The 13,083-nt window shown below is 47.3% G+C and overlaps 1 protein-coding gene across 6 annotated transcripts in view; it reads left to right on the top strand.

The window, feature by feature from the left end:
* NTRK3 (neurotrophic receptor tyrosine kinase 3) overlaps positions 1-13,083 on the top strand; it is a 324,926-nt gene that overhangs the window by 286,324 nt on the left and 25,519 nt on the right. For 4 of the 6 annotated variants that reach the window (XM_065559292.1, XM_005294879.5, XM_005294880.5 and 1 more), the window contains 2 exons: positions 751-994; positions 12,457-12,531. In XM_065559292.1, the coding sequence (XP_065415364.1) occupies positions 751-994; positions 12,457-12,531 (319 nt within the window). The remainder of the gene's footprint in view (positions 1-750; positions 995-12,456; positions 12,532-13,083) is intronic. The other 2 variants (XM_005294882.5, XM_005294881.5) reach the window with 1 other exon arrangement.

Raw genomic sequence — 13,083 nt, 5'->3', positions numbered from 1 at the left:
ATAGTGTGGCAAAGACAGGCTTAGTATGTGAGGGGAACTGGGCAGGCAGGGCAGCAAGGAGGCTGACCTTGAGTCCAAACCTAGAATGCACTTGTGTCTTATACGTAGACCTTGTGCTGCCCAGGATTTCCCCTGACTTTGTAGGGTCTAATCCCTGCTAGCAACTCTGGGAGGGCATGTGACCCTGCAAGTCACCCCACACCCATGCCTTGCCTCTGCCTGCCACTTTCAGCTCCTGTCCAAGCTTACAAATTCCAGGGCTGCCTCAGGGTTACAGTTGGGGCTCTGACCCAAGGAAGCCCAGGAGTGTGTGACATCTGAAGCCCAGCAGGAATCCCCCCCCCCCCCCGCCTCGCTTCGTGGAATGTCACCAGGAGCAGAGGACATAGTGGGGGCTGGTGAAAAGGAGTTTGGTGGGAAAAAGGCAACCTGTTTGAGGAGAGAGAGGCCACTGGGGAGCCAGGGAATGATGGGATTAGAAGAAAGGGAGATCTCTAAATATTTGGAGAAGGTTTTATGGGGGGCAAAGTTAACTGAACTGAACTTCCAGATCTTGAGGGCATTCATGTTTGTTTTGGCTCCATCTTTCCAATAGATCTGCGCATAGAAGCCAATCATCCAGGTGCACTGAGAAGGTCTCAGAGTTGGGGCCCAATGCCCTGACTCCAGGATGAATGGAGGTGGTTTGAGATCCCTGCCACCTGGTTGTTTAGATACCCACTTCTGTGCTCTTTGCTCTTTCCCCTGCAGGGCGCACGGCCCAGATGCTATGATCCTGGTGGACGGGCAGCCTCGACAGGCCAAGGGGGAGCTGGGGCTGTCCCAGATGCTGCACATTGCCAGCCAGATTGCCTCTGGAATGGTGTACCTTGCTTCCCAGCACTTCGTCCACAGAGACCTGGCAACCAGGAACTGCTTGGTTGGAGCCAACCTGCTGGTGAAGATTGGCGACTTTGGGATGTCAAGAGATGTCTACAGCACTGATTACTACAGGGTAAGGCAGCTCCAGCGCCAGAGTCGGAAGGGCAGAGGGAGGCTAGGAAATGCTACAGTCAATCAGCCACCAAAACTACTGACTTGCACGCTTGTTCATTCCTTCCCCCGTGCTCCCACGAACCCTGAAACACATACTCACGCAACCGCCCATGACTCACATCCTTGCACACATCGGTGTACACACCCACGCATGCGCACACCCACACATCGGTACCCTCTGTCCTTCTCACCTACACCCCCATACACATTTATAACTCAGACACAAATGCACACTCGTGCACTTACACACATTCCCTTCGTCTTTTACATATTCAGCTCTTTCTCTCTCTGATGCACACACACACATCACTCTCCATTACACACACATGCAATGTACAGTTTTTGATTCCTCTCTTTATTTAAAAAAAAAGACATTGATGCATTAAAGAGACTCCAAAGGAGGGTGACAAAGCTGATTAAAGGATTGTAGACCGTGATCTGTAGAGTGCAATTAAAGAAACATAATATAGAGAAAAGGCAACTGAAAGAGTGACTGATAACTGCATAAAATAAAGGAGAGGAAATAATAGGCAATTTAGGTTTGACCTCAGGACTGTCTTTCAAAAGGGACATTATTTAGACAATGGAATAATTTGCCAACCTAGGTTGCTCAGGCCCCGTCATTAGAGAAGTTCAACAGGAGACTAGAAAATAAATACCTGGGTTTAGTGCAGCACTAAATGCTAGAACTCAACTCAATGACCCAGGAGCTCCTTTCCAGCCTTATCTTCTGCGATTTATACTTACACATTCCTGTGTCCTTACACACCCCCTTGTGTTGCTCTGCAGTGCCCCATCTGGCTGATGTAGGAGCTTTACTGATGGGCTCTGAATGAAGCTCTCCTCAGCTGTGGAAAATTGGTTTTGCTTTGAGGGGAATCGTGTAGAGGAGTCAGCACCCCGCCCTCCACACAAAAAGAGTCTTTCAGGATAAAAAGTGGAAGCTGTTGCTGTAGGGCACGTTCTGGGTTTGGGTCCTTTCGGATTGTAACGTAGGGGGTCTGGTTCTGTATAGCGGGCTGCTGATTCTCCACCTGATTTCTGTCACCTTGGGGCAGAGTGATCCATGGCCACGTTGTTTTAAAACAACATGAGGTAGGAGCTAGCTTGTGGGGGGATGGAGAGTGGAGATGGACAGAGGAAAGCTCTCAACAGAGCGATTGAGCAGTGGCCAAGGTGGGGATGGTTAAGACACTGTCAGTGCAGAGATTTTAAGAACCAGGCTAGATAAGGAGTTAGTGGGCATGATGTCTGGAGGAATCTTGCAGGATTTGGAGTAGGATGAGCTGTCAAACTGGTATTATCTGAGTCTTCTCTCTATGGCTGTAGAAAACATATGCTCCGTCTAACTACATTATTGAACCCCCCCCCCCCCCCCGGTAGGGTTTCTGCAAAAAGAACAGGAGTACTTGTGGCACCTTAGAGACTAACAAATTTATTTCAGCATAAGCTTTCGTGGGCTACACCTCACTTCTTCAGGGTTTCTGTAAGTCATCGAAGTAGCAGGATCGCTGTCTTCCCACTAGTACTGTGCAAAGGAGTGAGCACTGCAAAGAGCTTCGTGGATGAAGGGACTGTGCTGGGCCGTTTTCACTCTCTATAATGGAGATGTCCTGGGGCCCCGCCCGTCTTCTCGCAGAAGGATTTTTTAGGTCTTTATTGACTGAGGAGGTGGAAGTTAAAACGCTCCCTTTCCAGCCAGTCACTGCAGCGTCTTTAGAAGTCATCTGTTTCTAGTGGGCTTTTCTTTGTATCACACCAACTGCCTTGTGTGGCCAGAGCAGCCCCTGGCACTGTGCTCTATACAAGCAGAGAGTCCCAGGGGAAGAGTTTTGTTCTTCAGAAGCCAATTTTTAGGATTAAAAATAAATCTTGATCATTTAACCCATTTAACTACTACTACTTAGCCCTTCTCTAGCACTGTCCATTTGAAGGGGTCCCCACAATCACGCCGGAGAAGTAGGGGTCACTATTATTACTCCTGTTTACACATGGGGAAAATGAAGCACAGACAGGTTAAGTGATTTGCCTAAGGTCACACAGTGAATCAGTGGCAGAGGACAGAATTGCACCCATGTCTCTTGATTCCCTTATCCCCTCCCTTAGCTAGCAGGCCATGTCCCTCTTGGAGCTGGGAGCAAAACCCAGGAGTCCTAACTGCTCTGTCCTCTGCTCCAACATTCCCCCCAAACTGTCTCCATCTCCCCTTCTGCTTTCACTTAGCACAACAACATTCTTTGATAACATGAGACTTGCTTTGCTGGGTTTGTATTGTGTGGCGGAATACGGTTTGTGAATGGCAGTCGGCATTGCTGAGCTCCCTGCTAGCAGCCGTTGCCACCTTTCTGGGCAAAAAGCTGGTGGTGACACCACTGGTGTTGGATGTGGCTCTGTAGCTGTGGTCTCAGGGACCCTTTGGCTGTAACCCTGGTGTATAGTGCCATTGGCTTCTCTTGCAAACCTGGGCAAGGCAAGCAATTCCTCAGCCACAATTGTGCTTCTTGGCCCTGAATGCATTTTAGGATTTTTACTCCTAATGTCTCTTGCATTAAAACTGGATCTTTTGGGCTTCAGAGCTCACCCGTCCCTGTTGCTTATGCCCAGCATGAAGGGCTATTTGACCAGACACCACAAATGGTTGCTGTTGAAGCAACACAGACAGAGAGCAAGATCCCAAGTCTGAGAATCAAAGTAGGGCTTGGACTCCCATGTGCAACCACTAGGATGTGGCTGATGAGTTCAGCCTTTAAGGTTTACCCTTTGGGTATGGTACCAAGCAGTGGGTATAACCCCCATAGTAAGTTCCCTGAGCCAACTTCTCAGGGTCCAGGCAGAACACCTTTCTGCTGAGGATATTTCCCGTTGGTAGGAACCTGGAGCAAAGTTCTATTTCGAGTGATTTCTGCATCACATTGTGTTGTGTTGTGTATCCAGGTTGAGGCCCCAGAAGAATACAGTAATTTATCATTTTCTGAGAAGGCTGTGAAGGATTCCATCTGAAAACTGACAAGATCTGACAGTTCTGCAGCACTCTGAAGGCTGCAGCTTACTTAAATCTGTTGGTCTGTGTGTTTGCCCTCGCCCAGCACTGCTGAGTGCGGATAACTAGGCGCATGGGATGCGGGAGTGCATTCCAGGTTTTGGATTAACTCCTAGCCATTTCTTTCCTTTTCCATTTTTAATCTTTTAAAACAAAGAGAAAGCACCATCTGGCTCATGCATAAGTAGGATGCAAAATGCTTTACAAAGGTGAACTGCTTAATTTCCTGTTACACGTTTGGATACAGAAAACAAACATTGACGTAACAAAAGCAACAGAGTGATTTGTTCTCCCTCTCTCCATGTTCAGTCTGAAGACAGATGTGTCCTTTCCCACGCGGATCACTTAGGAATCCCATCAGCTCTTGCTTTTAAACCTGCTTTGACAAGACAGGGTTTCTTATGGGGCTGGGGAGGAAGTGTTTTTTGGCAAGTATGAAAAGATCTGAGATAAAATCTTTGATTCGAAAGGGAGGGAGGGTGGAGGGGTGGGACGGGGACGAGCTGAATCCTAAAACCTGTGTGCATTCCACAGAATTGAAGGAACATTGCTGTAAAGCGTTATTTAATGTTCCATTTCATTTTTGGTTTTGCTCCCTGTGGGAATAAAGGATTGAATAGCTGCGTATTGGTGAGAAATTTTTTATTTTTTTAAAATTTAATGAATGGAGTCTTTTTCAGAAAAAAGACCCAGGACTGCAATGAGGGGAAGGGGGACTTGCAGGTCAGGATTTAGGTGCAACGGATTTGTGTGGGGAGCCCTGGACTGGAATAGCCGGGATTCTGTAAGTTAAAACTGAGATGAATCAGCAGTTATGTGCAGGAGGCAAGGGCTGGAACAGCAGATGGTGCAGCAGGTCAGGACTGAGTTTCTCTGACAGCTGGGGGTGGGCAGGAATGGAACAGCAGAGGATGCTGCAGGTGTGGGTTATGCTTGGATCCTAAGAAGTAGGTGACTTCCTCACTCACACCCTCCTCTCTTAGGCACTACCTTAGGGAAAGATCCCAACCAACCCTGGCCCATGCCCTTGCTAGTCTCGATGGGATGTTGAATCTCCTCAGTGAGGTCATTGGGTTCCTCTTCACCAAAACGAGAGAAGGGTCCCCGGTGTTTTAATGAGTGGTGAATTGCATTCCTAACAGTTCGGCTTGAATTGGGTGCTTCACCGGTGGTGTACAAGCCCCTCGAGTCTGTAAAATCTGGTTGGAAGTGTTGGAAGAAGATATTTTCTGATGATGTTTTGTCATTGGCCTGGCGGGTCATGGCCAGAAACATGGAAAGTCATGGAAATGAAAAGTTAACAGAATTCTTCCCAGCACCCTACATGGCTCAGGATTAATAGGAGCTCGGGGGGAAAGTTCAGGTCTTTTCTCCTTTTTAATCCACTCCCCAACTTAAATTAAATACTTTCCGCATGACACTATTGTAGTTGCTGGCTTGTAATGGTAGGCGACCAGGGGAAGGAAGGGTGACATTTCTAAGTCTTCGGAAGAGAACCCTGATCCTGGCTTCTCTATAGCCAACATCTAATGACGCCCAGTTGATGTCCTAACATGGAGATGACCGCAGGAGTGAGGACAAAGATCCAATCAGAATAGGGAAGTTTGGTAGAATCAAAAGCAGTGAAACCTTGTTACAACATCATTCCTGGTATAGTAACATTGGATAGTGCTTAGTCCCCATCATTTTTCAATTCATTTAAGAGTTTCAGCTCTAATCTAGCCATTGGCATTTCTCACACATCCATCGTCATGGTATTTTATTACTATAGAATCCTTCATTAATATAATATCCCTGTTATCTCTTCCCCTGCTGCTCTAGGACTTTGCTTTATTGTCCATCTCCATGTCGCACGAGGGCAGGGTGGCATTCACTGTGAGGCTCTTAGCCCAGCTACTGCACAGCAGTGCCAGCAAGAATAGTGCCGGACTCCCTGCCCCAAGTTTGGATGCAATGTCACATCTTTCATCCAATCCCCAGTAGAGTTAGAACAGGTTTTACTGTACCAATACGTAAAAGTGGTTTGAAAACGTACTAGTATTTCGAGCTAATCCATCAGCCTTCCCGTCTTAGAAATCTGTCTGAAGTTTACTGGGCAAAAGTGGGGGAAATCGATTTGTCACCCGCCCTTCTGGCATTACTTCATTCCCATTTGACTAATACTAATTAGCAGAGCGCTAACCCTTTTCCCTTAATTAATACTGAAGAAATAATGGTCTGTGAAATACCAGCCATTTCTCACTGGGAATTGCTGAGGAGCTCTCCACTCTCATCCCTCTTGCAGTTCTTCCAGGAGGCATGTCTGAAGCAAATGGGCCGGCACCAGAAGCCTGCCCGCTATGCGGAGTGTACTTAGGAGCACTGTGGGCTCTTCCCTCCATATCCCAGTCTGGGACTTGGAAACAAACCGCTGTCCAAATGTCCATCCCGGTCTAGTCTTACTGACTTTGCTGTAAGTTCTTGGGCAGCCCATATAACACATATAGGACTTTGCAGCTTCACAGTGCAGTGCTAACGCTGGCTAATGAATCCAAATCACCTCACCTCTCTGTACCTCAGGTTCCGCTTCTGTAAAATGGAAGTGCTAATACGATTTACAGCTTGGCAGTGCTGGAAATTTTAATGTCTGTAAAAATGCTTTGAGATCCGCAGATGAAAGGAACTTGGAGCTGGGCGGAGTGTTCCGATTAATTAAGGGCTCCCCATAATATAGGAGACGCCGTGGCAGAGTATGTGCTAGACTCACATACAGAGATAGTCATGGGTGCTATTAGGTGACTATAAGAGCTGTAGAAGGTGCCTCAGGGTGACAGAAAGGGAACCTGGAGACTTTCAGAATGGATGCAGATGTGCCTGCAGACTGGTGGCCGGAGACTTGCAGTGAACTTGGCCAGAGAATGGAGATCTCCACTACTGAAGGGAATATTTTTCTCAGTGTAACTTTGTATCCTTTTAGGGAGCGCTATGCAACTTCATTCTCCCCACTTTCATACCTCTCTATTCCAGTGCCAGCGTCAGTCACCAACCTCCCAGACGAGGACTGGATGGGACTCCCATCAGAATACAACCATGCTGCTGCTTACTCAGCTGGTGCTCAGTATACAGGGCTCCACATGCTACCTACTCAGTGCGCCAGTCCCTACTGGCAGTCAGAAGTGAGAGAGCAGGACTGGGAGTCACCCGGGTTTGGAAAGGGAGACTCCTGTGTGGCAGTGCAGGATAAGTCTCCCTGGGCCAGCACACTGGGTGTTCCGTGTGTGTAGGAAGAGACTGCGCAATATTAAATGTGCTGGTCTTTGATATCACTCCGGCTCCTGTAAAACCGCTGCAAATTGAATTCACAGTACAGTTTATTATCTCTGAAAGGAAGATGTAAGAGCAGCATCTTGTGTTTTATCCGGACTCTTTTCCCCACCCTCCACCCCTGACTTTTACACCGATGGGAAAAAAACCAACAAATTGTAAAGGTTCTTTTTTCCTCTCTCTCTCTCTTTGATAGTTAAGAGCCCTTCACAAAGCAGAAGAATTAATCGGGGTAATTAGGTTGTGTTGTAATTCATGGCATTTTCTCAGGAATGGTAATTACCCTAATTCCCCCCCACACCCTCAGCCCTCCCTCTACCCCCCCCCACCTGCCCATCACATGGCTGGGTTGCTGTTTTGATGTATATACTGTTCATTTAATTTCTATAATGAGAGGGATGTGGCCGGCTAAGACCTCTCACCAGTCTAGTGACGTCTTCTTTGAAGCACAGACACAAAAGGGGACTGTGAAGAATAGTCTGTAATCAACTAGTGAAAACGCCAGCCTGCCAGCCGTGCTAGGAGGTTTGACCTCTGCCCTAGTATCACCACCAGCTCAGGATTTGTGCCACCAGACTCAGTCGTAGCATCGTCACTAGTGCATGATGCTCTTAAACGGGTTCAGGTAAAATGAGAATCAACCTGAACCTTCCCCCACGGCTTAAACGGAACCCCAAAACCTAATCCAGAGCTCAAACTAAATCCAGAACCTTGTGCCTGAGGTCACCACATCCCTGCATCTTCCCCAGAGCTAAGTGGACTCCCAGAGGTAGCCAAACCCGCATAGTTTCACTCATCGATAACCAACACATGAGCTTTCAACCAGAGCTCAATACGCCCTCTCCCCCCCCTCCAAATCTTCATCAAGAGCTTGAACTGAGGCCTTGAGCCTTCTTCCAGCAGTGAAGCTCAACTTCAGACATTTGGTGAAGTCAGAAACAGTTCAGTTAGCTCTTCCTTTAACTTGTACCCTGCCCTTGCATCTCCTGTTTGCAGGATACATGAAAGCATCAGGCCATTGTGTAAAAGCCAATTCGCTCAGCATGAAGTGACCCAAACCCAGCAAATACAGGAAGTCTCCCAAGAGGCCCTGTTCTCATGAGATTTCCAGCCTGATCTCTACACCAGTATGGTCTGGAGAAATTCCAATCAGCTGTGGGTAATCAATCAAATGCTGAACCCATATGAGTGAGGGGCAAACCAACACCAGTAACATGGAGGTTCCATTTTATTCAACACAAAGAAATCCAGATGATCATCCAAATAGTCCGTGCTTCTTACCTGCACAACTGTATTGCTAATCGTGAGGCAGCAGGTTTTCTGGTGAGATTTCAGGGTCCTTCTGCTTCCCTCCACTCAAATTCCAGGTATGCCTAGACCCTAAGGGCTGGATTCTCTGCTGTAGCCAGTTTCTGCTGGGTGAAGCAAACAGTTGCAGGGGCAAAGAAAGCTGTTGATGGCTCCCTGATCGTAGAGCTGGTTCTCCTCCAGCCCCATCATAGATTAAAGAAGCCTAGAGCCTGCTCTAGTCTATGCTGGCCAACTGTGGCCCCCAGTGGATATCCATCAGCTGGAGATTGCTGGAGCAGTGTGCTCTAGCCACACCATTCCCCACCTCCCGTATGCCAAGGGCTGCACAGAGAATACTTCAGGAGCCAGATGTATGCCATGGGGAAGCCGCAGATAGGGCGTTCTCACCAGTGTCTGGTCCCTTAGTGACACCAGAGCCATGCAAAGGAAAGGGTATGAAGCTGACCCTAGGATATTACAGATGAAGCCAGACAGACAAGAAGGATGAGAAATGTGTTTCCCAGTTTTTTTTGGACACTTCCACTCATTGTCCCAGGTGGCACCAGAAACAATGACAAAAATTCACATGATGTTTTAGAAAAGCTTTTGCCACATTCAGAGAGATGAGTTAAGAATTAGATGCAGCAAGTCCCTCCTCTCTTCCAGTGCTGGGTCTATACTCTCCACTGCTCCCCAGCGGATCAGCTGCCTCCTCCTGCTTGCGCCCTACCCGCAATGTTGTGACATCACCATTCATCGCCATCGCAGCGCCCGTGAGATCACAAGCAGGAAGGGGCAGCAGAAGAGAAGGGTCGCAAGCTGTCTTTTAGCCACAAACACCTTGGGAATCAGCAAGGGAAGGGGAGGTGGAGAACTTATGAGAGTTTAATAGGAGCTCGGCTTAATTTTTTTTTTTTAATGTGTTGCTCACGGCAGTGGCTTTTTAAGTGGATAGATTTGAAGGTTTCCCCCCGGTGCAAAAGGCCTTTCTCAAAGACAAATTGAAAACCTAGCTATGAAAATTAACATACAAATATCTTCCTCATCCTCTGTAATTAAGATATTTGCATAGGAAGAGAGCATGTTTCTCCTGACTCCTGCGTGGCCTGAATTCTTTCTCTCTTCCCCTCCATTTCATAATCCTCCTCCTCTCCCAGCCACCCTCTGTGAACTCCTACTCTAAACCAGCTGGAGATGAAAGAGGGAGAAAGACAGTATTTGCAAACAGCTGTGCTTAAGAAACGGACCATTTAGGGCTAGGCTTGCAGAGAAAGCATGCTTCACCGTATACTTGGGCAATGATGCACAAAATTGCACATATATAGAAATAGAAATCTTTTTTTGGGAGGGTAACTCAAGTACCGAGCACAACTGAAAATAGTTCTTTTTTCTGTGCATGCCACGCTGAATTGGGGGAGGAGGGGAGAATCATTTGTGTGGGCATCACATCATCAGATCGTCAAAGGAATTCACAGGGAAGAAATGTTTATATTTTCTTACTCCAACCCCCCTTTCCTTTTCTGCAGTAATTAGTGACAACATGCAGTACCTATAGTTCGGAAATACTTTGCCAGTATCTCATAGCAGCAGGGTAGTAACTCCACTCCTAGTTTTTTCCAACATGAGATCATTGGCTTTTATAGTCAGATTCAACAGCTTCTTCATATTTACTTGGACTGAGATATAAATTGCATTTGGGTTTCTCTCTCCCTAAGTTATTTGTGATTGAATAAGCACGTGGTAAGGGATAGACACAGGGAAAATGTCTCTTGCAGCCTCATGTTTGAGGTGGGATTTGCATTGTTCTGTATTGGGCTGGATTGGTGTGTTTTTCCATTGCTGATGACTTCATTTGCTCTGTATCTTTTTTGATGCCCGTCCTGTGACACTGCTGGCTGGGAGAGTTTGTGCAGCGGACTTTTCTAACTCTGTAACATTTTAATGAACAGGAAATTTAAACAGCAGTGAAATCATTTTCTCAACCTCTTTCCCACCCAGTTTTCATTCCTCAGGCATTTGATTTGTTCGGAATAGAGCAAAGCAATTTAGAGGCTTTTCAGCCATTCAGACAGCAATTGCCTGAATGGGATGATCTTGCAGCTACAGGTAGCAGCTCAAATTTGCACCACTAGCGACGGTGAAAAGGTGCACGTGAGTGGAACTAGGTGGCCATGCCTCCCAAACCCACTTACTTCTTTGCTTTAATTTGGCAGCAGTCCATGTTGTGTTCTTAAGCACCGCCTATGAAAATGGTCACGTGTGCAGAGCAGTGCTCTCCAACTACATGCATAGCTCAGGGATGTCCCTTTAATTGTTGCCCTTGAAGTCCATTTCACCGGAGAGGACTTACTCACTGATTTCACAGTATCTGCCACGGCCGTTCAACATTATTTGCCCAGTGAGAGTCTCCTCTGGTTTCCCTTCTGCTTTAATACAGCCGAAGTCTTCTTTCAGTGTTTTCTCCTTTATTCTTTTATAATATTTTTTTCTTCTTCTCTTCTTTGGGCCCAATTCTCTGAGGGGTGGAGCATCTGTCACGCCCACCGGTGGGGATGGAATTCGAGGCCAGTCATAATCTTGCAGGATAGGCTCCTGTACTTCCAAAATGTGACTGAAATGACTGGGGGGGAGGAAGTACTGTAAATGAAACTCAGGGTGTCACCACAAGCTGCTTAATAACTTTGCACCACTGCAAATGAGGGCCGTAAACTCAGCTTCCCTGTCTGAAATGGGTATAATTCCTCCCTACCTCACGGGGGTATTTTGAGGTTTAATTGCTGTTTGTGAAGAGCACTATAGAGGTGGAAGTCGTCACAGAAAGGCAGATTACTGAATCACTGTGAGGCCAAACACTTTTCTGTCTGTCATGTCGCTCCTCTGGCTTAGGATACCTGTAAACTAAATAAAAGTGGAACAAGTTGCTCTCATGAGTCCACTTTTATATTGCTGCTCTCAGTGGTCCCTAACGCTGAGGGGCATGTGTAGCAGAGAATAGCATAGCATCTATGTTACTGCTGTATTACACTGCAAAATTAGCTACAAGAATAGCCTCTCCAGTAGGAGTGCTGGCACATAACCATCCATTATATAGTGGGTGCTTCATCCTGTGAACCTTTAGGACCCTAATTCTGAGAGGCTCCGGGCACTCCCTGTCAGGTTCTGAGCAGCTTGAATTCCTGTTTGCTTCAGTGAAAGTGACAAGCACTCGGCACCTTACAGGATCAGGTCCTCAGTCTTGATTCAGGCCAAATGTTCCCTGGAAGTTTTGGCTGAGTAAAGGCCTGGGCCTGGGCCCTGTCCCATCTGCAGTGATATCAATCCAAGTACATCATTCTAAGGAGGAAGTTTAGTAGCAAAGGAACTGGAGATATCTCAGAGTTGGACACAAGGGACAATTCCAGCCCTTTACAGTTCCTTCTGTGCTACAAGAAGGAAAGGAGACTCTTTGTACAGGGTCTCAGTGTTATTCAGTGGCTTTTATTATGTAAGTCAGGGGTCCAATTCACAGGTGCCCATCACTTTGTTTAGTCCTTTGCACTTGTTTAATTGATGACCCCAGGTGCCAAGCAGTGGTGCAACGTGCCTCAGCACAATAGTGGATGATCACGACGAGTGTTGTAAAGCTGTTAGAATGTTGCAGCCAGTGAAAGCCATACAGTTCAGTTAAAGACATACCCTCTCCCTTCTTGTCCCCCTGCTTCATCCCCCCCGACATACTCCCTCCTCCTCTCCCCCTCCCCTTCTCTTTTGTTTTTCTCCTTCCCTTGTTTTCACCCATTCACTGTCAGGAAGGGCCGCATCCGAAGGGCCAATGCAGCGCAGCGTGGCAGCGGCAGAGACTAGCACGACCAGCAGCTAAAACAGTGAGTGGATTTCAACTCCAGGGGGCAGTTTGAAGGCTGGGGAGTTGTATGGATCGAGCATGTGATGACATATGGGATTGGCTTTGGGACTGGTCTGCCGCAGTGCACATGGCAGTGGAGGGGACCCCACCCCTCGTGTGGGAGGAGAACACAACCTACCCCCACAACAACTTCATACAGATAAACAGCCTCTCAGTGTAGCTGAAGCAGATTACAATAAGGCATGTGCTGCGTTAGGTGTCTGACTGTCTCTTGGAAGGCCCTTGGCATTGCTGTCAGGGAGCAGGGCTCTAGTAATTAATGTCGGTCAGCGGAATCGCATGATAGCGTGAGTTTAGATCCAGCGTGGACAGACGATATAAGGGACATGGCAGAAGTTAAACAGGCTTCACCCCAAATATGATTTTGCTGCTTTCTTGCATTTCAGTGCAGTAACCAGAATGGCACTGCAGGACATGGATGGAATTAGTGTAAGATCTGATGTCATTTGTATCCTCTGCCCTGAAGGCAGTGGCGGATTAGCCACTGGGCCAACGGGTCCCATGCTCAGGG

The sequence above is a fragment of the Chrysemys picta genome, chromosome 10 (assembly GCF_011386835.1).
Source record: "Chrysemys picta bellii isolate R12L10 chromosome 10, ASM1138683v2, whole genome shotgun sequence".
Taxonomy (NCBI): domain Eukaryota; kingdom Metazoa; phylum Chordata; order Testudines; family Emydidae; genus Chrysemys; species Chrysemys picta.
The sequence above is the reverse complement of the archived record's forward strand: the minus strand, read 5'-3'. Positions and strand labels throughout refer to the sequence as shown.